Here is a 26,172-nt window from a genome sequence, read left to right as displayed (position 1 = left end):
AAACAAAAAACTAAAGTCTTAGGGAAAAACTTAACAGATATGGAGAAGGAGAAGTTTCAAGAAGAGACAGGTCTGACGGTGGTTAAGAAGGTGATATATCTAGGGGTGTATTTGACATCTAAAAACCTGAATTTGTATAAGGATAACTATGAAAAATGTTGGTCAGAAATTAAAAAAGACTTAGAAATATGGTCAAACTTGAAATTGTCAATGTTAGGCCGAATTGCAGTTATTAAGATGAATGTATTGCCTAGAATGTTATTTTTGTTTCAAACCTTGCAGATTATTGACAAGATGGACTGTTTCAAGAGGTGGCAGAAAGATATTACGAAATCTGTCTGGCAGGGCAAAAAGCCCAGAATAAAATTTAAAATACTCACAGATGCAAAAGAAAGAGGGGGATTTGCCCTGCCGGACTTAAAACTGTATTATGAAGCAGCAGCGTTTTGCTGGCTGAAAGAGTGGATGCTCCTCGAGAATACAGATATCTTGGATTTGTTGTTGTTGTTTAGTCGTTTAGTCGTGTCCGACTCTTCGTGACCCCATGGACCAGAGCACGCCAGGCACTTCTGTCCTCCACTGCCTCCCGCAGTTTGATCAAACTCATGCTAGTAGCTTCAAGAACACCATCCAACCATCTCATTCTCTGTCGTCCCCTTCTCCTTGTGCCCTCCATCTTTCCCAACATCAGGGTCTTTTCCAGGGAGTCCTCTCTTCTCATGAGGTGGCCAAAGTATTGGAGCCTCAACTTCACGATCTGTCCTTCCAGTGAGCACTCAGGGCTGATTTCCTTCAGAATGGAGAGGTTTGATCTTCTTGCAGTCCATGGGACTCTCAAGAGTCTCCTCCAGCACCATAATTCAAAAGCATCAATTCTTCGGCGATCAGCCTTCTTTATGGTCCAGCTCTCACTTCCATACATCACTACTGGGAAAACCATGGCTTTTACTATACGGACCTTTGTTGGCAAGGTGATGTCTCTGCTTTTTAAGATGTTGTCTAGGTTTGCCATCACCTTTCTCCCAAGGAGCAGGCGTCTTTTAATTTCGTGACTGCTGTCACCATCTGCACTGATCATGGAGCCCAAGAAAGTAAAATCTCTCACTGCCTCCATTTCTTCCCCATCTATTTGCCAGGAGGTGATGGGCCCAGTGGCCATGATCTTCGTTTTTTTGATGTTGAGCTTCAGACCATATTTTGCGCTCTCCTCTTTCACCCTCATTAAAAGGTTCTTTAATTCCTCTTCACTTTCTGCCATCAAGGTTGTGTCATCTGCATATCTGAGGTTGTTGATATTTCTTCCGGCAATCTTAATTCCGGCTTGGGATTCATCCAGCCCAGCCTTTCGCATGATGAATTCTGCATATAAGTTAAATAAGCAGGGAGACAATATACAGCCTTGCCGTACTCCTTTCCCAATTTGGAACCAATCAGTTGTTCCATATCCAGTTCTAACTGTAGCTTCTTGTCCCACATAGAGATTTCGCAGGAGACAGATGAGGTGATCAGGCACTCCCATTTCTTTAAGAACTTGCCATAGTGGATTTAGAAGGTTTCAATAACACATTTGGTTGGCATGCATATTTATGGTATGACAAAATCAAAGCGCATACGGCCTTTAAAAGCCACATTGTCAGAAAAGTGTTGTTTAATGTTTGGATAAGATATAGAGATTTGTTGGAAAACAAAACCCCTAGATGGGTATCACCCTTGGAGGCTAAGGCATTGAAGAAACTCAATATGGAGGCCGGATGGCCAAAGTATTGGGAGATTTTGGAACAGGACGGAGACAAACTGAAACTACAGAGCCATGAAAAACTGAAACCTATAGTACGAGACTGGCTCCATTATTATCAAATAATGGAGGTTTATAAACAAGACAGGAAAATTGGCTTCCAGGTGGAAAAATCAAAACTAGAGACAGAACTGTTAGAACCCAATACTAAGAATTTGTCAAGAATGTATAATTTGCTGTTGAAATGGAATACACAAGATGAAACAGTTAAATCAGTTATGATTAAGTGGGCACAGGACATTGGTCATAATATTATGTTTGCTGACTGGGAAAGGTTGTGGAACACCGGTATTAAATTTACGGCATGTAATGCCTTAAAGGAAAATGTTATGAAAATGATCTATAGGTGGTACATGACCCCAGTCAAGCTAGCAAAAATTTACCATTTGCCTGATAACAAATGTTGGAAATGCAAGGAAACTGAAGGTACTTTTTATCATCTTTGGTGGACATGCCCGAAGATTAAGGCTTTCTGGGAAATGATATATAATGAAATGAAAAAGGTATTTAAATATACTTTCCTTAAGAAACCAGAGGCCTTTCTCTTGGGCATTGTCGGCCAATTGGTGTTAAAAGGGGATAGAACTTTTTTTATGTATGCTACAACAGCAGCAAGAATACTCATCGCAAAGTATTGGAAGACACAAGATCTACCCACCTTGGAAGAGTGGCAGATGAAAGTGATGGACTATATGACATTGGCTGAGATGACAGGCAGAATCCGTGATCAGGGAAAGGAGACTGCGGAAGAAGACTGGAAGAAATTTAAAATTTATCTCAAGGACTATTACAAACTTGATGAATGTTAGAATGTCGAGGTTTTCAGAAAGAAAGGGTTGCAGTGATGTAAGATTAGATTAAAGAAAGGATTAAGATGAATTAGGTTGGGGGGAAAAACATCTATAAGTTGCTATAAAACTATGGACATGGGGATGCAGAAAGGGGCGGTATGGGGGAGTCTGAGAAAAGAAGTTTAAGAAAAGATATTATGAAATTATGTTTGTTTGTTTGTCTTTTTATATGTTTGTTATAAAAAACTTTTGTAAAACCAATAAAAAATTTATTAAAAAAAAAAAGAATTATACACAGCAAATGGGAAGAAATCAGACTTTTACATACTGTATGGGAAGCGGGCGGTGGTGAGGGGCTTTTTATACAGCCTTCTTTCCAGAGAAGCTCCAAAAGCAAGATATCTGAGCAGAAATCAGGGCGAATGAGAAGAAATCCCCTCATAGAGCAGGGATCCCGGGGAATCTGCCTCCTCCTCCTCGGCGCCTGAAACTGAGGCGAGGCTGAGATCCCGAAGGGCGGGAAGTTGGGAAAAGGCGGGAAAAGCCGTTGAGGGGAAGAAGAAGCAGCGGGGGGGGAGGGGCGCCTCCTCTCTCGCCCCTCAGAGACACGACGGGGACCCTCTTGGGAGGGGAGCAGAAAGGGGTCTCTCTCTCCCCCCCCCCTCACAACCCCATTGCACTCCTCTCATGGCGGAAGGGGACCCCACCCTCTTCTCCCTGCCTGGCGAGGGGGCAGCCGGGCCAAGGGGGTCTCTGGGCGCAGGAGAGCCTGGGGGGAGGGAGGAGAGGAAGCGCCCCTTCTCTCTCAGGCAGCCCCATGTCTCTTCCCCCCCCCCCCGAGGCTGGGTCCATCTCTGGGCTTCACAGAGGACCCCCCCCCCCTGGGCTGGGGGGGGAGGAGGGACCCCCCTGGGCTTCCCTGGGTCCGCCCCTCCCCCACTCTCCTGACCCACAGGGGGAGGGGCAGCCCTTCCCTCCTTCTCACTCAGCCTCTCCCCTCCCAGCCTCCCTCTTTGCAGATTGACAACCACCTCCTTCTCTCCCCGCAAACCCAGGTCACCCCCAGATATGATGCCCCCCCCGCAGCCATCTCGACCCCGGCTGTGGGGAGGAGGAAGGAGGGGGGCCAGGCCCCCATGGAGCCCCCGAGGCAGCGCCGTCCCGTCCTCTTCCCATCCCAACACAGGAAGGGGCTGCTCTATAGACGTAGCTCTAGGGGCAAGCGCATCCCAAAAGGAACCGGAACTGTCGCTGCTGAATGCGCCGGAAGTTTCCAGGAAAGGGGAGGAGGGGCGTCGCTGAAGAGTCCCCCCCCCCCGTCGCCGCCGCCCTTTCTATTGTAGACAAGGAAAGCGGACTAATCTGGAGCCAGGGAGGCGGAGGACCAAGTGGTAAAGAGGGAGAGAAGGGGGGGAATAGAAGGGGGGATAAGGGGGGAGGACAAAGAGACCCCCCCAAGGAAAGCGCCCTCCCTGGGGTCGCCCGTCGACAGGGGCCCCGATCCAGGCCCCGACCCAGGGGGGAAGGGGGGGGGACCCAACACCTGCAAGATCTCCTGGGCAGCAGCAGCAGCACCGCCAGACTCCCCTTTCTCTTCCCTGGGGGGCCGAGAGATGCTCAGCTGCCCTGCCCCCCCCCCGAGGCCTTGGCGGGAAGGGGAATGAGGACCCCAAGCAGGGCTGGGGGTGGGACTGAGGCCCCCCATTCTCCCTGGGGTCGTGGGGCGCCTGGCTGGGTCCCCAAGAGACCAGCTGAGCTTGTTCTGGGGATGAGCTTTCGTGTGCATGCACACTTCTTCAGATTGGACAGTTTTCTGCCTGAAATTTGGGAAACACTTTCTCTTTCCTCTCAATAATATCTCTTCCAAACTGTGAGCCTCTCCCTTCATCTTGTCCAAACAAGATGATTTGATGGTATTGAAACCAATCCGCCACCACACCTCCCACCTCATCCTGTTTATTCAGTTTTATTTCTTCTTCCGAAAAGTCCAAAAGATCTCTGTAAGTTGCCCATTGCTTCTTCCGTATTGCATTTTTTAAAAAAGCTGTTGCTTTTGTGGGTTGGAGCCAAAGAGGTGTTTTTCTTTCCAGCATATTATTATATTTATCCCATACTGTAAAAAGGATTTTCTGAATAACCTGATTCATAGAGCTCTTGTGTGTTTTAGTTTTATCCTGCCATAAATAAGCGTGCCAACCAAACATAGTCTTACGACCTTTGTTATAAGGAAAACCTGCTCCTTTCCCCTTATGGGGTATCCAAGAGCCCATATAGTCCTTAAGTGGGTTCCATATAGGTAGGAGAAAATAACAGAGGCCAAGCAGAGAATATGGAGAAGCAAAGCGGCTAGTAAGCCTGATCTTTATTGCAACAGTGTCCCCCCCCCCCTCACCACAACCAGGAGGGAGGTGTGCAAGGCCTTATATAGTCTTTTGAAATTGCCCACCCAAGACCACCCCCCCAATATCATACAGAAGGAGACTGTCTACAGCAGGAATAGATCACAGGAGGCGGTCTACAGCAGAAAACCTGTCCCCAAGGATACCTGTTAATGGTCACTAGCTGCATTACCTGGGCAGCCTGGGCATTCTTTTGTGATGGTAAATACTTTAGTTCCTGAATCCAGGTCACAGGCTCACCCTGTTCATCCCTCCTTAAGGCAGTATTTGTAAGCACAAAGACAATGGGAAGGCTTCCATTTGCCTTCTTTACTGCAGAGGAATATTTGAATACATTTCTGAGCACAATTCAAAGTGTTGGTGCTCCCTTGGACAAAACAAAGACACCAACCAGTTATAACTTGGAGCAAAACAGCAGCCTGCCTGTAGGCTTGGCCTTTATTGAACTGTTGCAACAGGGTGTTCCCCTCATTTGCAAGAGAGAGGAAAGACAAAGAAAAATGGTGTGCAAAGTCTTATAAAGACTTTTGAAATTGCCACCCTCTAGGTCAAGCCCACCCCCAGAAACATCACACCTTCATCACAGAAAGGAGGGGTTGAGGAAGGAGTTGTGGTGGTAACCTGAGTGTCCTGTCACCTGGCAGGTTCCTCCTTTCCCCCTGCCCATGAGTCACTTCCAGGAGACAAAGGGGAGTTTGCAGTTTCCTGCCCCCAGAGGGAAGATCTGATCATTGTCCTTTGTTGGTGCTGAATCCACTCCCATATGCAAGTTCTTTGTGATCTTGATGGTCTTCTGTCTGGGATCATCAGGGTTGACATAGCAACTGGGCAGGGCTCCTGTGGATGTGCTGGGATGGTGAAGGGATTATGGCTGACCAGAACCAAGCCACCCCCCTTTGATAGTCCTTGTCATATGGAGTAAAATAAAAATGGAACACTGCAAATCCGATGTATGGTTGATTTTTCTATGAATTTATAACAGAAGTGTGGCGTGTGTAGTGTGTGAGTGTGAATGTGTGTGAAGTTTGTACAAACTGAATGATTGGGGGGGGGGTTCCTGCTACAGTGCTGACCTTTCAAGCCCTAAACGGCCTCAGTCCTGTATACCTGAAGGAGCGTCTCCACATCCATCGTTCAACCTGGACACTGAGATCCAGCGCCGAGGGCCTTCTGGCGGTTCCCTCATTGCGAGAAGTGAGGTTACAGGGAACCAGACAGAGCGCCTTCTGGGTAGTTGCGCTTGCCCTATGGAACGCCCTCCCATCAGATGTCAAGGAAATAAGCAGCTATCTTATTTTTAAAAGACATCTGAAGGCAGCTCTGTTTAGGGAAGTTGTTAATATTTAATGCTTTACTGTTTTTGACACTCAATTGGTGTGGACCTCAGTGATGATATTTTCTTTTCCTTGTGTTAGATGCATGTTGAAACAAGGTGTGATTGACATGGGCATGTCTGGATCACAGATTTCTGCCCAACACCACTCCTCTTCCTGGACATACCTGTGATGTATTGATGACACTATGATAAATGTGTTGTGGGAACTATTAAAAATTCACGTAATCTTTGTCCTGGACCTTTTCTTTTTTTGCTCTCCTTAGAGATTGAGACCTTTGTTGCACAAATAAATGATCAGCCCTTCTGGCCACTGATTTGCTTCCTCATTGCTTGCCTGCCGTCTCGCGTTTTCTGATCAATCCAGCATCCGCAGGGCTAGACTCCAGCAAAGTTGGAAAGCACTTTAAGGTAGGGCACCCCAAGAATTGTTATTTTCACCTGGAAGGAGTTGGGGAGCTGTCAAAACCAAACCCCAGTTTTCCCCATGTGGCAAGACCACCTGGAATAATTTTACCCTTATGATTTCTATATAATCATATATATCCATATGTATCCATATATCCATGTATCTAACTGGTTTTTAATAGCTAAGGCTTCAAGGCTTCAGCAGAACTAAAATGCTTAGATTTTAGAAATCCAAAGCTGACCTCTGTCCCATTTCTCCCCCAGTGTCTTGCTAACATTTGAAGGAAATAATAAATCTGATGTGCTGGCACTTTCCTCCCTTGGAGACAGCTCCTCAGCGGCTGAGTCGGGGGAACTGGAAAAAATAGTTAACTGCAATGTTCTAGCCAGTAGCGGGGGCGGGGGGTTGTCCATGCTTTCAAAATAAGTTTCTTTTCGGCTTCCGGGGGCGGCGCGAAACGGCAATGGCGGTCCTCTTCAGTCTCTGAAGAGGGGCTCCGCAGAAAAGGATCGTACGCTACGGCACAGCGACGATCCATTAAGAAAAACCACGAGTAGAGTGAGCTCGTGGCCGTGGGACTCGGCGGGCACCTGGAGCGACCCCCGAAACGAAGAAGGGACCCCGTAAGGGGCTCCGGAAGCATGGAGGGGAAGCGGTGCTGTGAGTTCATCGCTCTTTCTGCGGGAGTGAAGCCGCGCGGCTGCTGCTGATGAGCGCTGACCTTTCTTCCTTTGAATTGGATTACAAACCATCTACTCGTGAGTAAGGATTACTCTCTTTTGGATTACAAATTCGGGAATTTGGCTGAAAGCGGGGGACGAAAAAAGGAAGTCCGTCTTTCCGCACTGCTTAAAGATCAAAGGCAAAGAAACTGACAGCTGGAAGCAATTTAAAGGGACATAAAAATTGGAAATATCGTGCGCTAATGAAATTGGCAACCGAAAGGGTAAAGGCAAGTTTTTCTTCTTTTTTCATGGCATTGATTTAAACTGGGAATCCTCTCCTCCTTGTTGGATTACAAAAATTTAAAGTGCCAAGTATCGGGCTGGCAGGGGGAAAGAGAACTGTTGCTGCGGGAACTGTATCTAAAGTGGAAATTGATACATTTTGGGTGCTTATTGAGGATACATTTAAAGAACTGTAGCAGACACCTTTTGGAGAGACTTTGTGGCAACCTGCGAACGCTCTGTAAGTTTTAAAGAGAAAAAGGACTGTTGTTAAACTTCTGTTGTTAAACTTCTTGGGACTGCAGGGACTTTAATGGCGGACAAATTTCTTTCTTTCCTTTCTGAATTGCAATAATACTCCCTCTAGTGGAGTTTTGGATTTACAAGTGCCTGGGAACAAATTTTATTTTGACTCTCTGCGGTTTTCTTTGGTATATTGAGGGACTGTCTTTCCCATGGGAAGATTGATAGTTTGACCTTGAGCCATAGACAGGTGTGGAATGAGTGGCCAACCGAAAACAAGGGCTGCAAAAGCGAAAGCAGGGAAAGGACAACTTGTGCAAACAACTTTGACAACTCAAACACGCAGATCATCCGTTCCAGCTGTATTAGAGGAAGCTGGACAGACTACAACAGAGGATATGGCTGCAGGAGGATCTGAGTCTACCATACTAAAAGAGATGTTAGATCAATTCGCAATTTTAAACAAGAAGGTGGATGATCAGACGGCAAAAATTGATTTAGCCACATCCTCCATTACAAAACTTACTGAACAAGTGACACAACATTCACAAGCAATTGGAAATCTTAAAGATATAGCATCTGAGAATCGGAAATTGGCCGAAGCCGCCAATTTGAAAGCTGACCAAGCAAATCAAAAAATTGAGGAAATAAAAGGGGAAGTAAGGCCACTTCATAGACACATCAGTGACCAGCAAGCCTACCTGTCTATGGTCGAATTGAGAAATCGGGAAAATAATTTGAGACTCTGTCTTATCCCAGAACTTGAGAAAGAAGATCTGATTGGTTACTTGACAGTGGAGTTCTCTAAGTTCTGGGGTATAAAAGTTGATCAGGACTTTAAAATAATAACTGCATTTAGATTGGGAAGAGTAACAAGGAAGGACAGACCCAGGGACTGTTTGATCATTTTGAGATCTAAACAGGAGAGAGACAAAATATTGGACCTTCACTTTAAGAAATCACTTGAGTTCCAAGATAAGAGAGTGGAAATTTATAAGGATATACCAAAACAACTTTTGGATCTCAGAGCTGTATACACGGATCTAGCAAGATTACTGCGAGGCAACGGGATACCTTACAGGTGGGAGTTCCCTCAAGGTTTATCTTTTACCTATAAAGGAAAGAAAATTAAAATTAAAACAAAAGAAGATAGCCAGAAGTTCCTGCACGACCACGGAGAGGACCTACAGAAAGGGATAGCGGCTCTTTGGCCACAACCACTGCCTGGAGTAGAACAATTACCTTCTGCCTCAGGTACGGAAGAAAAAGAGGACACCCCATTATAGAGTAACAACAGATCGACCCAGGATGTCTCTGCAGCTATATAGTTGGAACATTAATGGCGCAAATTCCCCGGAGAAAAGGAGAAGGATCTTTCATATTTTGAAAAAAGAACATTTGGATATAATTTGTCTGCAGGAAACACACGTGACAAGACTCCAAAGGAAAGTGTTGATTAACAAAAGATTGGGCCAAGAATTTATTTCATCAGATAGAGTCAAGAAAAGAGGCGTGGTGATCTATGCAAAGGAGAATCTGTCACCGAAAATTTTGTTTAAAGATGAACACGGATGAATTTTGGCAATTGAAACACAAATTCAAGGAGAAAAAGTTTTGATATTAGGAATTTATACACCAAATGAGGGGAAATCGGAATTTTACAAGAAACTGCATGAGACATTGCTGGACTATCTGGACTATACTAACATCATTATGATGGGAGATATGAATGGGGTGGTCTCTACCCTAATGGACAAGTCCCAGAACCAAAATTTGACTAAGGACGGCAGATTACCTAAAACCTTTTTTGAATTGACTGACAATATGGATTTGATTGACACTTGGAGGACAAGGAACCCCCTAGGTAAGGAGGGAACATTCTTCTCTGAGGCCCACCTGTCATGGACAAGAATCGACCAGATTTGGGTAACTAGAGGGCTGGCACCTAAGATTGTAAGAGTGGAAATCTGCCCAAAGACTTGCTCCGACCATAACGCTCTGAAAATGGAATTAAGACTTACTCCAGCTGGTTCCTTCAGATGGAGAATGAATGACAACCTGCTAAGAGATCAATAGATTGTAAAGAAGGGCCAAAAAGCTTTAAAGGACTATTTCGAAATTAACTTGAACACCTCGGTGGAAAAGAGAATAATCTGGGACGCAAGCAAAGCGGTAATGAGAGGGTTTCTGATACAACAGAACACGATTAAGAAAAAACTCTGGAATGGAAAAAAGGATAAGATATTAGAGAAGATAAAAGATGGAGAGAAAAAATTGAGATTAGACCCAAAATCAAAAGAGACTTTGAGAGAAATTAAATTTTATCAATCACAATATACGAAATTGATAAACCAAGAAGTGGAATGGAAAATTAAACAAATGAAACAAAGATCTTTTGAATCAGCAAATAAATGTGGAAAACTGCTAGCATGGCAGTTGAAGAAAAGACAAAAATTGAACTATGTAACCAATCTAGAGGTTGAAGGGAAAAACATTCAGAAACCAGGTGAAATTAGAAAGTGTTTCCAGAAATATTTTAAAAAACTGTATACGCAAGGGCCCGAGGAAGGGTTCGAGATGGACCAATTTTTGAAAGCCAACGGCCTACCAGAACTTTCTCAGGAAAAGAGATCAATCTTGAATCATAGAATAACACAACAGGAAATTGAGGTTGCCATTCAGAATATGCAGCTGGGCAAGTCTCCAGGCCCTGATGGACTTACCTCCAAGTATTATAAGACATTAAAAGACTATTTGACATTACCACTAATGGAGGTTTGTAACCAGATTATGGACGGTGGGAGAGCACCAGAAACGTGGAAAGAAGCTTTCATTACATTGATACCCAAAGTGGAAACTGAAAAGACTCAGCTAAAGAACTACCGTCCCATCTCACTCCTTAATGTGGATTACAAAATATTTGCAGACATTTTGGCAAATAGATTTAAAAAGGTTCTGAATGAAGTAATTCATAAGGACCAGGCAGGCTTTCTCCCGGGTAGACATTTGTCTGACAATACCAGGAACATCATTGATATTTTGGAATTCTTGCAAACTAATATTAACACCAAAGCAGTGTTAATCTTTATTGATGTGGAGAAGGCCTTTGACAATATTTCCTGGAAGTTTATGAAGAAGAACTTGGAAGGGATGGGAGTGGGACGGGGGTTTGAAAATGGTTTAGAGGCAATCTATTCAGAACAGAAAGCTAAGTTGATAGTAAACAATGTGGTGACAGAAGAGTTTCAAATTGAAAAAGGAACACGGCAAGGGTGCCCTCTCTCCCCCTTATTATTTATTTCTGTCCTGGAGGTGCTCTTGAATATGATCAGGAAGGACCGGCAGGTACAAGGAGTACAGGTCGGAGAGAAACAATATAAACTGAAAGCTTTTGCAGATGACTTGGTTTTGACTTTGCAGGAGCCAGAGTCTAGTACAAAAAGAGTTTTAGAACTGATTCAGGAATTTGGTCGGGTGGCGGGCTTTGAGTTGAATAAACAAAAAACTAAGGTACTGGGAAAAAACTTGACACCTTCAGAAACAGATGGGTTTCAGAGGGAAACGGAGTTAAACGTGGTCAAAAAAGTGAAATACCTGGGGGTTAACTTGTCTTCCAAAAATTTGAATTTATTCAAAGACAACTATGAAAAATGTTGGTCTGAAGTTAAAAAAGATCTAGAAATTTGGTCAAGACTGAAACTTTCCTTGTTGGGCCGAATAGCAGCTATAAAAATGAATGTTTTGCCAGAGATGTTGTTCTTGTTTCAAACCTTACAGATCGTGGATAGAGTGGAATGTTTTGGAAAGTGGCAGAAGGATATCTCAAAGTTTGTTTGGCAGGGCAAAAAGCCCCGAATAAAGTTTAAAATACTAACTGACGCAAAAGAAAGAGGGGGGTTTGCCCTGCCAGACTTAAGGTTATATTATGAAGCTGCAGCCTTCTGCTGGATGAAAGATTGGTTGTTGCTAAAGAACACTGACGTCCTAGATCTGGAAGGGTTTAACAATTCCCTAGGATGGCATGCGTATTTGTGGTACGACAAGGTAAAGACACATAAAATGTTTAAAAACCATATTGTCAGAAAAGCAATATTTATAGTCTGGATAAAATATAAGGATTTGTTAGAAAATAAGACCCCGAGGTGGTTATCACCAGTGGAGGCCAAGGCTCGGAAAAGACCCAATATGGAGGTCGGCTGGCCGACATATGGGGAAATAATAGAAAAAATTGGAGATAATTGGAGGTTACAGAGTTATGAAAGACTAAAGGATAAGGTGCAAGATTGGTTTCATTATGCCCAAATTCAGGAGGTGTTTAAGATGGATAAAAAAAAAACAGGCTTCCAGGTGGAAAAATCGAAACTAGAGACAGAATTGTTAGAACCAAAGACTAAGTTATTATCAAGAATGACTTCTGGGGTTGGCAGGATCTGGAAATGGCGGATCCCCTCCGAGCTCCGGAGGGAATCGGCTCAGCGGAGGATGGGTCTTTGCCGTGCCGGCGACACGGGGACCCTTAAAAACCGCAGGCGCGGAAGCCTGCGGACTGAAGACTCGGTGGGTGCCTTAAACGCCCCCCGATTCACGAAGAGCCTTTTTAAAGGCTGCGGAGGGGATACGGGGGGCGGCGCGGCGCTGAGAGTCGATCGCTACCTCCGCCGAGTGAAGCCGCGAGCCATGACTGGAGAGCGCTGACTTCCTTCCTTGAAATTCGGACTGAAAAATAACCCGTGAGTAAAACGGAATTGGACTTTTAGAAACTTTTCCTGTGAATTTGAGACGACCGGGGGGGGTGCTAAAAGGAAGTCCGCACCCCCCCCCCTTTGCAGACGATTTAGAGCAACGACATAAGAACTAAGCTGGAGAGTCCACCCTATAAGGGGTGAGTTAAAAAAGACAGTAACTTCCAAGATTTCGTAAAAAAGTAATTTTGAGCAGGAGAGTGGAGTTTCGGAAGTCTCTTTTTTTGTTGTAAACAACCCCCCCTCCCGGGCCCGGGAGTGCCCTGTTTCGGAGCTTGTGTAAGAGGAGCAGAGTTTGACAGCTGTCAAAGCTGTCAAACGGGCAATTTAAAGTGGAAAAACTTTTATTTAAGATCCCTCTGGATTAAAATGAGTTACAATTGAATAAAATTGTTGGAAATAAAGTAACAACAATAAGTTTGAGGATTGTTGGAGAAAAGAACACTAAGTATCCAGATTCCCTCTAGGGGGAATTCTGTGAAACTACAATGGCTGTGGATGGAAAAATACTAGGGGAAATCGAAAGAATGTTTCAGCTGGTGGGAATCCTACAAGAGCAGACTTCAGCTATGAGTAAACAACTTATGACCTTGACTCCTGGAACAAGCAGTTCTGCTGAATGTAGTGAGGACCTGAATGAGAAAGAATCCACAGCTGAATCTGAAATGATATCTAAAGAAGTGCAAGAGACTAAACAAGAAAAAGAGAAAGTAAAGTTGGAAAGTACCAACCAGGAACTGACACCTGTGGAATATAAGCAAGGAGACTTTTGGATTAAGTTTACTACAAATCTATGAAAGATGCAAAAGACGAAAGTGGAGGCCCCGGGAATTTATGGAATGCAGGACTTTAAAATAAAGAAATATAATTGGGGCCTCCACACTCACACTGACTCTGACTTTGACTACGATTTAAGAGAGTTTGTACTGGTCCAGTAAACGCTTCCGCTGCGCCACCAGCAACAGCTCTCTTTGCAGAGCATTAATTAAGTCCAGTGCAGAGATTCTTGTTGCAGTACAAGCTTCAGAGTCTCAGCAGCAAAGAAATAACGACACAGGGAAGCCTGTCTTTCCAAAGACAGGTTTATTGCAGAAAGATAACAGAAACACCTCCGGAGCTTTCGGACATTTTTGCTTCACGCCCCAACCACAGAGAAAACAAACACTCTTTATATACTGAGCAACTTAACAACTTAACAACTTAACGAGCTTGACTACTTAAAGTTACATGACATTGCTAACTTGCCAGCGTCTTAGGTTTCACACCCTAACACCCCCTCTCGCTGGCAATACAAAAAACAAAATTACTTCAGACCCATTTCTTCACAAAAGTTTTCATGCCGCTGAAACCCAAGCGGTTTTGTAAAACCATCAGCTTGATTTTCATGACTGGGACAGTAATTTAATTTAACAATTCCTGCTTTTACCGTTTGACAAACATTTTGAAAGCGGATATCCAAATGTTTCGTACGACCTTTAAACTGCCCATTTTGTGCTAACTTAAGACATGGTTGATTATCACCCCATACAGTGATTGGAGTGATGGCCTTTTCATACATCTCTTGTGCCAAGCATTTGTAAAATTCTAGATCTCTACATAACTCAGATAAGGCACAGAACTCAGCTTCTGTTGACGACAAAGCAATCAGGTTCTGTTTCTTGGATCTCCACCCAATCAGAGAGTTACCAAATTTTATTACACAGCCAGACACTGATTTTCTATCCTTTAAATTTGCCCAATCACTATCTGCCCAGCAAGTAATCTGTGCTTGTCCTTCCGAAGATAATTCAAGGCAAAAATCTTTGGTGTATTGTAAATATCTTAACACTCTTTGAATTCCTTTCCATGCATTTACACTAGGTTTCGAAGCTTCTCTGCTGAGTAAGTTAACAGCGTAAGCAATATCTGGTCTACTCCATTGCGAAAGATGGAGTAAGCTTCCCAGTGCTGACTGAAAGATTTCAGCACGCTTGAATTCAGCACTATCCTTGAACTCATTGTCTTTTACAAAACCCATTTCCATTGGTGTTCTAACACCTGCACACTCCGTCATGTTAAATTTTTTCAACATTTGCAATATCTTGCCTTTTTGATTCAGTAGAAAACTGCCATTTTTGGTCCTATCTATCTGAACACCAAGATAGACCTTCACATCACCAAGATTTTTAACTTTGAAGTGTTTATTTAACTCTTTGGCTAGTTTTTTTTACTTGTTCTTGTGTCTTTGAAGTATAAATCAGGTCATCTACATAAACAAGCAAAGATTCTTGAGCATCTCCTGAACTTCTGAAATATAAGCATTTGTCAGCCTTGCTCCTGCAAAAACCAATGCCTACCAAAACGTCATTCAAACACTCATTCCAATTATGAGCAGATTGCTTGAGTCCATAAATAGATTTATGTAGTTTCCATACCTGATTTGATTTACCAACTTTCAATCCTGGCGGTAGCTCCATATAGAGCTCTTCAGCCAAGTCTGAATGAAGATAAGCTGTAGAGACATCAAATTGATTCACTTTGAACCCTTTCTGAGCAGCAACTGCTAATAGTGCCCGCAGGGTTTCACTCCTTGAAGTGGGTGCATAGACTTCGGAATAATGTAACCCCTTTCTTTGCGTAAAACCTCGAGCTACAAGTCTTGCTTTGTACTCTGGTTTCCCCATCGCTGTTGTCTTTATCCTGTACACCCACCTACAACTTACTGCCTTGGTACCTTCTGGCAGTTTGGTGATGGAAAACACACCCAGTTCTTTCATAGAATTCAATTCCTTTTGCATGGCCTCACGCCACCTACTGGCCTCCTCCTGGGGTAATTGCTCAACTTCCTCAAAACTTTCAGGTTCGCAATTTGCCAAACCAGCCCAAACACTAATAGCTTGGTACCTTTCAGGAGGTTTACCTTTGTTGGTACGCTTAGAACGCCTTAACAGTTCCTGCGATGTTCCTTCAGTTTCCCCCTCTGACCCAGAATCACTAGTCGTCACCTGTTTATCACTAGTAGTTGAAGAACTTTCTGATTCTGACTTTACACGTCTCTCTTGCTGTACAGGTGAACTTTTAGAGCTAGAAGATTCTGACTTTACAGACTTGGGTGAACTAGGCGATTTCTCACCCTCATCCTCAGACTCAAATTTCTCAGTCTGTTCTGGAACTAATACCTGCCCTGGGGCCTGAGTTTCATTGCTACTGTTCACCACATCAAATAGTATGTCAGGATTTCCATGAATTTTATTCCAACCATCCTGTTCACAAAATTCCGCACTTCTGCTGATTGTGATTTTCGTTTGATTGCCTTCTACATTCACAAATCTCCAACCTTTTGTGTTTGCTTGATAACCACAGAAAATCATTTCTTTAGACCTAGGATCGCCTTTCCTACGTTGTGCCCTAGGCACCAGCACATAAGCACGACATCCAAAAACTCTTAGATGATCAATTTTTGGTTTTTTCCCAAATAGCATGAAGTAAGGAGTGTTGCCTACTGTGCTATTGTACACTCTGTTAAAAGTATAATTTGCATACAGTGCAGCCTCAGCCCAAAAACGCTGTGGAAGTCCAGAATCAAACAGCAAAGCAGCAATGGCTTCCTGTAATGTTCGAAATTTTCTTTCGGCAACTGCATTCTCCTGTGGTGAATAGGGATTGGTAAGTCTATGAACTATACCTTTCCTTTTTAACCACGTCTCCAGCGTGTGGTTCACATATTCCCCACCACGATCTGATTGTATTTTACGTACCCTGGTGTCAAATTTACATTCGACTTCTGCAATCCAATCCATCAGGATGGAAGCTGCTTGTGATTTTTCTTTCAGAAAGAAAACCCAACTAGCCCTTGAAAAGTCATCCACCAAAATTTGCATAAATCTCGCACCTCCAAGCGATTTGACTGGCATAGGGCCACACACGTCTGTGTGCACAAGTTCAAAGGGTTTCTTGCTTACTCTATCAGATCTAGGATAGTTACATGTCTTAACCTTAGCATGTTTACAAGCACAACAATCCAGAAAATTTGGACAGGGTTTAATGTTACACCCCTCAGCTAAATCTGGCATCTTGCTTACATACTTAAAGCATATATGAGCTAACCTTCTGTGTAGTAGATGTGCACAACCTGTATGAGGAGCCTTATTTACACACTTAGCTTGCGCTTCACCTGTTGAACATCTACCTGCTGCTAACTGCTCTTCAACCAAAACAAAAAGCCCATCCTCACAGGGAATTTTAACTAGCTCCTTCCCCCGTTTCGAAATGGTGCACACATCATTTTCAAACTCAACCTTAAAACCACTTTTTACCAGGCATGACACACTCAAAAGTCCATTCTTCATTCCTGGAAGAACAAAAACAGGAAGGTTAGTTTGCAAACAGTTAACATAAATTGTGCCTTTAAGGTTCATTTCTCGTTTACTATTGTCTGCTATAGTCACGGTTTTTGCAACTGGCAATGTCTTGCAGTTCATCAAGCGGCCAATAGATGTCGCTGGAACTAAACTGTGACTTGCTCCACTGTCAATTATCCACTTCAATGTTTGTTGGCTCCTTTTAGGACTCTGTTGTGCTGCCATTGCAGATAGTCCCTTATCAGCACCTGCTCCCCCTCTGGATCGTTGAATCTTGTAGTTCTCACGTCGTCTTTCCCTGTAACTCCGGAAACTGGCCTTGGACTGTTGAAATTCCTGTTGCTTTTCTGGACACTTTGCTATCAAATGAAACCTGCTACCACATCGAAAACATGACTTGCTGGCCATAGCAGACACTTGTGAGGCTTCTTTACAGCTCTGCCTGCTAGTTTCCCCACTCTGGGAATTATCTGAACATCCAACCCTTGGGGTATTTGAATTATCAATACGTTTTCGATGATGTTGATATTCTTGCTCACACAATCTACCAGTCACATAATTCATATTCAGCTGGTCCTCTGGCAAAACTTGTAAAGTTAGTACTAAGTTTTCAAACCCTGCATGCAGGCTGCTAAGCAGAGTATAAACTTTAATATTTTCAGGAAAATTCACACCTAAAGACGACAGTCGGTTGAAATACTCAGTCATCTGTGACGTGTGTTCAACCACACTATCCCCTGGCTTCAATTTCAACTCATACAAAGCACGTATAATGTTCACCTTCTCTCCGGGCGTGGCTCTATGGTGAATTCGCCTAAGAGCTTCCCAAATTTCAAATGCAGACCTTAAATTTTCCACATGAGGTAATTGGGAATCGTCTATCGATACCATCAACATGCATCTAGCTTTAGTGTCCATTTTATCATGTTCCCTGTTCTGAGCATGTGCAGCAGCCTGTTGCTCTGCTGTGGCATCTGCTGCAACAGCCACAAACGGCTTTCGCCTCTGGACATAGTCAGCCCACACTTCTTTGGCTTCCAACCAGACTTGAGCCCTCTTAGACCACTGCACGTAATTAGCAGAGTTCAACTTTGTAAAGGGAACCTGGAAATTTTTCGCTGCCATTCTTGGGGTCTGCTGCTACTCCCTCTGTGTGCCCTTGCTTCTCTTTCCCCTTGGGATTTGTCTTACTCACTTTTCAGACGCCTCCAGCCTCCTCTGAAGCCTCTCAGTTCCTTTAAGAGCTGGATTTACGACCAAGCCGGTCTTCTCTCATTCGAAAGCTGCTTTCACTTTCTCTGCACACAATACAGCTGTAGAAACGTTGGAGGATCCATAACCTAAGAGAGTTTGTACTGGTCCAGTAAACGCTTCCGCTGCGCCACCAGCAACAGCTCTCTTTGCAGAGCATTAATTAAGTCCAGTGCAGAGATTCTTGTTGCAGTACAAGCTTCAGAGTCTCAGCAGCAAAGAAATAACGACACAGGGAAGCCTGTCTTTCCAAAGACAGGTTTATTGCAGAAAGATAACAGAAACACCTCCGGAGCTTTCGGACATTTTTGCTTCACGCCCCAACCACAGAGAAAACAAACACTCTTTATATACTGAGCAACTTAACAACTTAACAACTTAACGAGCTTGACTACTTAAAGTTACATGACATTGCTAACTTGCCAGCGTCTTAGGTTTCACACCCTAACACGATTTTGAAGATCCAGGCCTTGTGGAAATTCTTCAGCAGCTGTTTCCAAAAAGGCGTATGGGAAGAGATTATGGGTTGATTCTGACAGAACTTTTTCGAGACTTGGTGACCGACATAAAAGACTACCAACAAGACCGGCGGAGAGGGACTGAAAGAGATTTGAGAGCCTCGGACGTGTGGGACCCAGGCTAAGAACTGACATTTTGGACATGTATTGGGAAGGGGCGCAAACCGGGGAGGGGAGGGAGGGGAGGATGTATTTAACAACACTCAAAATTATGTGGTTTAGTTAATATGACTTTTATCTAAGATAATTCGGGAAATCGACGGAAGAGAACTGGGGTCCAACTTAGAAAAATTTATTTTGCTTTTTTTTAAATATATATATAAGGACTAATATCATGATGCATAAGAGGAGAACTGCCAATTTGCTGATATAATTTTGGGAATAGGGATGCAAGGGAGGGGGTGGGGGGAAGTCAAGGAGTAAGGTTAGGAAAATAAGACTTTCTGAAATTATACATGTTTTTTGTGTTTTTTATTTGTCTGTTTTTGTGTTTGTATTTGTCTATATAAAATGTGAAAAACCAATAAAAAATAAAAAAAAGAATGTATAACTTGCTGCTTAAATGGAACACCCAGGATGAGACAGTTAAATCGGCCATGATAAAGTGGGCTCAAGACATTGGGTACAACATCATGTTTGAAGACTGGGAAAGGTTATGGACCACTGGTATGAAATTTACGGCATGTAATGCCTTGAAAGAAAACATTATGAAAATGATATACAGGTGGTACATGACCCCAGTCAAGCTTGCAAAGATATATCATTTGACTGACAATAGATGTTGGAAGTGTAAAGAGGCTGAAGGAACATTCTTTCACCTATGGTGGACGTGCCCTAAAGTGAAGGCCTTCTGGGAAATGATATATAATGAGTTAAAAAAGGTGTTTAAGTACACCTTCCCTAAGAAACCAGAGGCCTTCCTCTTGGGCATTGTCGGCCAAAAGGTGTTAAAGAAGGATAGAACGTTTTTTATGTACGCAACTACAGCAGCAAGGATTCTTATCGCAAAACATTGGAAGACTCAAGATCTGCCCACACTGGAAGAGTGGCAAACGCAGCTGATAGACTATATGGAATTGGCTGAGATGACCGCCAGGATCCGAGATTTGGGAGAAGAAGCAATGGAGGAGGACTGGAAAAAATTTAAGGACTATCTGCAAAAGTTCTATAAATTATTTGAATTATAAGAATTCGTACGACTTGGAAAGAATAGCTCCAGCAAAGAGGGTAGAAGATATTGAAATTAAATAATAAATTAATGAAAGGATTAAATGTTTAAAGGTTGGAAATGTTATTATATTGGTTGACTAAAGTAAATTGACAATAAGTAATTTAAACTAAAACGTAAGCTTTGAAGGTACAAAAGAAACGTATGAAACAAGGTTATAATTTGCTGATATTTTTATTGTTAAGAATGCATTGCGGGGGAGATGTGGGGAAGTCCGATAATAGACTGGAACAAGCTTGAAATAATCAATTTTTCTGTCTTTTTTCTTCTTTCTTCTTTCTGTAATTGATACTTTTTCTGTGTAAATTGATGAATATATTCTATCTGGAAAAAAGCAATAAAAATATATTTAAAAAAAAAATCGGAACACTCGCAAGACGTTTTCGTCTTGCGAAGCAAGCCCATAGGGAAATTCGTCTTGTGAAGCAGCTCAAAAACGGAAAACCCTTTCGTCTAGCGGGTTTTCCATCTTGCGAGGCATTCTTCTTGCGGGGCACCACTGTATCATTTTTGAGATTGCATCCCAGTACAGCTTTCGCCACTCTTTTGTTGACTATGAGGGCCACTCCATTTCTTTTACGGGATTCTTGCCCACAGTAGTAGTTATGATGGTCATCTGAACTGAATTTGCCCATCCCTGTCCATTTTAGTTCACTGATGCCCAGGATGTCAATATTTATTCTTGCCATCTCATTTTTGACCACATCCAGCTTACCAAGGTTCATGGTTCTTACGTTCCAGGTTCCTATGCAATATTTTTCTTTACAGCATTGGACTTTCCTTTCGCTTCCAGGCATATCTGCAACTGAGCGTCCTTTCGGCTTTGGCCCAGCCGCTTCATCAGCTCTGGATCTACTTGTCCTTGTCCTCCGCTCTTCCCCAGTAGCATGTTGGACGCCTTCCGACCTGAGGGGCTCACCTTCCAGCGTCATAACTTTTATATGCTTGTTGTCTTTGTCCATGGAGTTTTCTTGGCAGGGATACTGGAGTGGCTTGCCGGTTCCTGCTCCAGGTGGATCACATTTGGTCAAAACTCTCCACCATGACCTGTCCATCTTGGGTGGCACTGCACGGCATAGCTCATAGCTTCTCTGAGTTATTCAAGCCCCTTTGCCACGGCAAGGCAGTGATCCATGAAGGGGACAATGGGTATTATTCACCTTTAATACTCACCTTTTTCAGTGTCACACATATTTTTATCTTGTGATCTTCAGGTAAGAGAGGTATACAAACGTACCGTATTTTTTGCCCTATAAGACGCACCGTCCCATAAGGCGCACCTAGTTTTTTTTGGGGGGAAATAAAGGGGAAAAAATTAATTCCCCCCCCCCAGGCGCGGGGCTGGGTCGGGGGAAGCCCGAGTTTCCCCCGACCCCAGCCCCCAAACAGGCAGCTCTCTGCAAGCCGTGGGAGCCCAGCGCTGGCTCCCGCTGCTTGCGGAGAGGTCCACGAAGCCTGGACGTGCTGAGCTCAACGCGCGCAGGCTTCAGCATGCAGGCAACAGCATGCAGGATGCGCACCGACCCCCCTCGCTCTCCAGGCTTCAGCGAAAGCTTGCATTGGCCCATAGGACGCACACACATTTCCCCATCATTTTTCGAGGGGGAAAAGTGCGTCCTATAGGGCGAAAAATACGGTAATAAATAATTCCCAGTTGGAGCAGAGCTAGAATATCCAGAAGCCCTAGGTCACCCACGGCAAAGGAGAAAGAACAGTGAGAGAGGCCTGGACAGGGAATCTCCACTAAGATAAGCCAGTGTCAGGAGGCAGGTGCGAGACCGGGGGGCATATAATTATTATAAATAATAATTGGGGTGGGTGTCTCAATCTGGCCTTCCCAGCGGTCAGGCTCCAGCTGCTTTCCTTCTGCATCTCCAGCTCTCTCCATTCAAGAATGCAAGGCTGAGAGATGGAGGTCCAACCCCAAGAACATTCTCCAACTGAGCACTCCTTCAACCGACCACAAGCACCAAGCCTTGTCACTAGACTTATATATGGGTCTCCAGAAATGGTCACTATGCACCACCTGAGGCCAAAGGGACTGTACAGGTGATGAATAAAGATCTAGAGGTCAAAGGGGACAAAATGTGTCCCAAGGGGTGCAGGATTATAGTGCAGAGGATGAAGAACTTCATGATGAACTTAGGACCCTGAGGAATATTGGAACATACAGCAGCTCCCTTTCCTGTGAGAAACCACTTTTTATAAAACGTAAAGCCCACAGTTCAACCGTATTCTAAGATAATGCTGCTTCATTAACAATAATTAAGGGTTATAAAAGGCTGATGGTGCATGACCATTATTTTACATTATTTCATTTGCCTTTCCTAAAAATTTGGAACATATGGAGGACTGGAGAGATTGTACAAGACGTTAAAATAAGAGCAGGTGCTAATTGATGTGTGTAATAGTCCTTTGTTCTCTTCCTAGAAAACAAAAAGGATTTTCTCCCCACCCCATCGAAAGAAGACAATGGAGAAGGCAATCAGAATTCTGGAGGGCCATGTCTAATGGGAATAATGAAGAAAACATTTAAATACATGGAGTGTGAAAATAGAACATAAACAATTTGAAAGTATGGAGTGTGGAAGGAGCTTCACTGACAGCGGAAACCTTAGAAAACACCAATGGAGTCACACAGGGGAGAAATCATTTAAATGTATGGAGTGTGGAAAGAGCTTCAGTAGGAGTGGACACCTTAGAATTCATCTACGGACTCACACGGGGGAGAAACCATTTAAATGCATGGAGTGTGGAAAGAGCTTCACTGATAGTGGACACCTTAGAATTCATCTACGGACTCACACGGGGGAGAAACCATTTAAATGCATGGAGCGTGGAAAGAGCTTCACTAATAGTGGACACCTTAGAATTCATCTACGGACTCACACGGGGGAGAAACCTTTTAAATGTATGGCGTGTGGAAAGAGCTTCAGTACTAGTGGAAACCTTAGAATTCATCAACGGACTCACACAGGGGAGAAACCATTCAATTGCATGGAGTGTGGAAAGAGCTTCAGTGGGAGTGGAGACCTTAGAAAACATCAACGGATTCACACAGGGGAGAAACCATTTAAATGCATGGAGTGTGGAAAGAGCTTCAGTCAGAGTGGACAGCTTAGAATTCATCTACGTGCTCACATGGGGGAGAAACCATTTAAATGCATGGAGTGTGGAAAGAGCTTCACTGGTAGTGGAAACCTTAGAATTCATCAACGGACTCACACTGGGGAGAAACCATTTGAATGCATGGAGTGTGGAAGGAGCTTCACTGATAGTGGAAACCTTAGAATTCATCAACGGACTCACACAGGGGAGAAGCCATTTCAGTGCATGGAGTGTGGAAAGAGCTTCACTAATAGTGGACACCTTAGAATTCATCAACGGACTCACACTGGGGAGAAACCATTTGAATGCATGGAGTGTGGAAGGAGCTTCACTGATAGTGGAAACCTTAGAATTCATCAACGGACTCACACTGGGGAGAAACCATTTGAGTGCATGGAGTGTGGAAAGAGCTTCAGTGGGAGTGGACACCTTAGAATTCATCAACGGACTCACACAGGGGAGAAACCATTTAATTGCATGGAGTGTGGAAAGAGCTTCAGTGGGAGTGGAGACCTTAGAAAACATCAACGGACTCACACAGGGGAGAAACCATTTAAATGCATAGAATGTGGAAAGAGCTTCACTACTAGTGGAAACCTTAGAAACCATCAACGGACTCACACAGGGGAGAAACCATTTCAATGCATGGAATATGGAAGGAGCTTCAGTACAAGTGGAGTTCTTACAAAACATCAACAAACTCATACAGGGGAGTAACAATATAAGTCCTAGGGAAATGGACAGAGGTTCAGTTGTAGTGGAAGTCTTACAAACGATCAAAAGACTCCGAGGGGTAAGAGTTGTAATAGTGGTGACACCCACAGGCCATCAATTAACTCAAAGAAGAGAAAGCGTTTAACTAGAAGGAGTATGGATCCTGCTTTGGTTATTATGCAACGCTTTTTAGAGAGTTGAACCTTTTTCTCTCCAAGTTGACACTTTCTTTCACATCAATAGTAGGAAATCAGTCTTAATTGCAGGCAGCGTGTGTGAGCTTCTGTTGTTTGTAACGTGGTCTAGACATTTATTTAAAGTAATGAAGGTAACATTTCACAATAGTAAGCCTAATTAATATTTAATGTGAATCTGTAGTGTTGCTGCTGAAAGAGGGCGGACTGAGAGTGAGCTGGTGTTGGTGTTTGGTGGAGGGAGCTGGAAATGTTTGTATCTGGGAATAGAGAGTTTCTCAAAGTGGAGCTGAGACTGGTGGTCTTGCATGAGGAGGGAAGGGGGCACAGGGAAGAAGGGGCCATAGCAGAGCATCTCAAAGCAATGTGCTGGGGGGCGGGAGCCATGGTGACACAAGTGTGTGTAGAATGCTATTCCCATAATGACGCAGGCGAGAAACCGTAAGGATGAGTATAATGGGGAAGGAGGTTCAGGCAGGTCCCCAACCCAGAGTGCTAAGGGTCAGCTTCCTCCAAATCCACCAGCTGCCCCAAGGCAGGAGCCACCTCTGGGCCTGAGGGTGGAAAGCCTCCCTCCACCTTTGCAACTGGACATGATCCGAGGGCAGTGATGGCAAACCTTTTAGAGATGGAGTACCCAAACTGCAACGCAAAACTCACTTATTTATCACAAAGTGCCAACTACTGCAATGCGCTCTTTGTGGGGCTACCTTTGAAGGTGACCCGGAAACTACAACTAATGCAGAATGCGGCAGCTGCACTGGTGACTGGGAGCGGCCGCCGAGACCACAGAACACCGGTCTTGAAAGGCCTAAATTGGCTCCCAGTACGTTTCCAAGCACAATTCAAAGCGTTGGTGCTGACCTTGAAAGCCCTAAATGGCCTCGGTCCAGTATACCTGAAGGAGCATCTCCACCCTCATCGTTCTGTCCAGACACTGAGGTCCAGCGCCAAGGGCCTTCTGGCAGTTGTCTCCCTGCGAGAAGCCCAGTTACAGGGAACCAGGCAGAGGGCCTTCTTGGTGGTGGCACCCGCCCTGTGGAACACCCTTCCACCAGATCTCAAAGAGAACAACTACCACCAGAATTTTAGAAGACATCTGAAAGCAGCCCTGTTTAGGGAAGCTTTTAATGTTTGATGCATTATTGTAATTTAATATTTTGTTGGAAGCCACCCAAAGTGGCCCAGCCAGATGGGCAGGGTATAAATAATAAATTATTATTATTACTATAACGCGGCAATTCTACCTGTATATTTAATTTTTTTCTGTTTGTTTCACATTTCTTCTCTATGACTACTGTTGTAATAAATAATCCTTCATAAAAGTTATTTCCTTACATTCTTCATTAAATTGTCTTTCCATTGATCTGTAATGTTATGGTATAACTGAGTGCTTTTTTTCCTTAAAAAAATGCTTAGGGGGTACTTGTTCCGTTCGCAAAGTAAAGGAAGGATGGAACTCTGATTAATAAGAATACACACAGAGGCTTGAACCAGCAAGACTCTGGGAAGGGTGCGTATAATCGTCTCTCTGTGCTTGTCCGATTCCCACAGCCCCCGCCCCAGGCCGGTTTATTCACAAAAGAACTTTTTACAGAGTGTTCGTAAGAACTAATCAGATTTCTTCTGAGCATTTCCACAAACCCACGTGGGGAGAAAGTTAAACTACTAAAACTAATTAAGCACAAATATTTCTGGGGTAAACAAAGAAGAGCATTTAGCAACCCCGGAGGTCATAAACAAGCAATACACATGATAAGGAGGATGACCAGGAGGACAGCGGATCATTATCACCTTCATGTGAGATCTGTTTCCTGGCCCTAAGATTAAGATCCTAAGATTACCATATAGAAACCTACTTCAAAGAAACTTGCCCACTATCTCTATGGCCCAGGATGCCTGCCTGGCGAAGCAAGAAGCAACTGGGCTGTGTACGTGACAGGAGAAATGGGCAACAGGGAAAATGGCATGAAAAGGACACGAATGTAGAATCTTATGGGATTTGATCAGAAATTATCGTCAATATATCAAACCCAGTCAACACAATGTCTTCATTGTGGACACGATGGCTTGATGTACATTTTATAATTCCTCATGGTAATCCCATCTGATCCCTACAGTACTCTCATTTTGACTCAAGCAAATCACCACCGGGGGAGG

General features: G+C 43.8%; 1 protein-coding gene across 4 annotated transcripts in view; it reads left to right on the top strand.

Moving 5' to 3' along the window:
- The window catches only part of LOC309524447 (uncharacterized protein), a 38,123-nt gene extending 12,738 nt beyond the window's left edge, over positions 1 to 25,385 (top strand). The window contains exons 1-3 of one of the 4 annotated variants that reach the window (XM_082242383.1): positions 3,402 to 3,977; positions 6,585 to 6,729; positions 22,427 to 25,385. In XM_082242383.1, the coding sequence (XP_082098509.1) occupies positions 22,574 to 23,821 (1,248 nt within the window). In that variant the 5' untranslated portion in view covers positions 3,402 to 3,977; positions 6,585 to 6,729; positions 22,427 to 22,573 and the 3' untranslated portion in view covers positions 23,822 to 25,385. Of the gene's footprint in view, positions 1 to 3,401; positions 3,978 to 6,584; positions 6,730 to 20,357; positions 21,146 to 21,807; positions 22,008 to 22,426 lie in introns of those variants that run through there. The other 3 variants (XM_082242385.1, XM_082242384.1, XM_082242386.1) reach the window with 3 other exon arrangements.
- Positions 25,386 to 26,172: the final 787 nt, after the last annotated feature.

The sequence above is a fragment of the Podarcis vaucheri genome (genome assembly GCF_965113315.1).
Source record: "Podarcis vaucheri genome assembly, contig: HAP1_SCAFFOLD_211, whole genome shotgun sequence".
Lineage (NCBI taxonomy): Eukaryota > Metazoa > Chordata > Lepidosauria > Squamata > Lacertidae > Podarcis > Podarcis vaucheri.
Note: the sequence above shows the minus strand (reverse complement) of the source record. Positions and strands in the feature narration are given on the sequence as shown.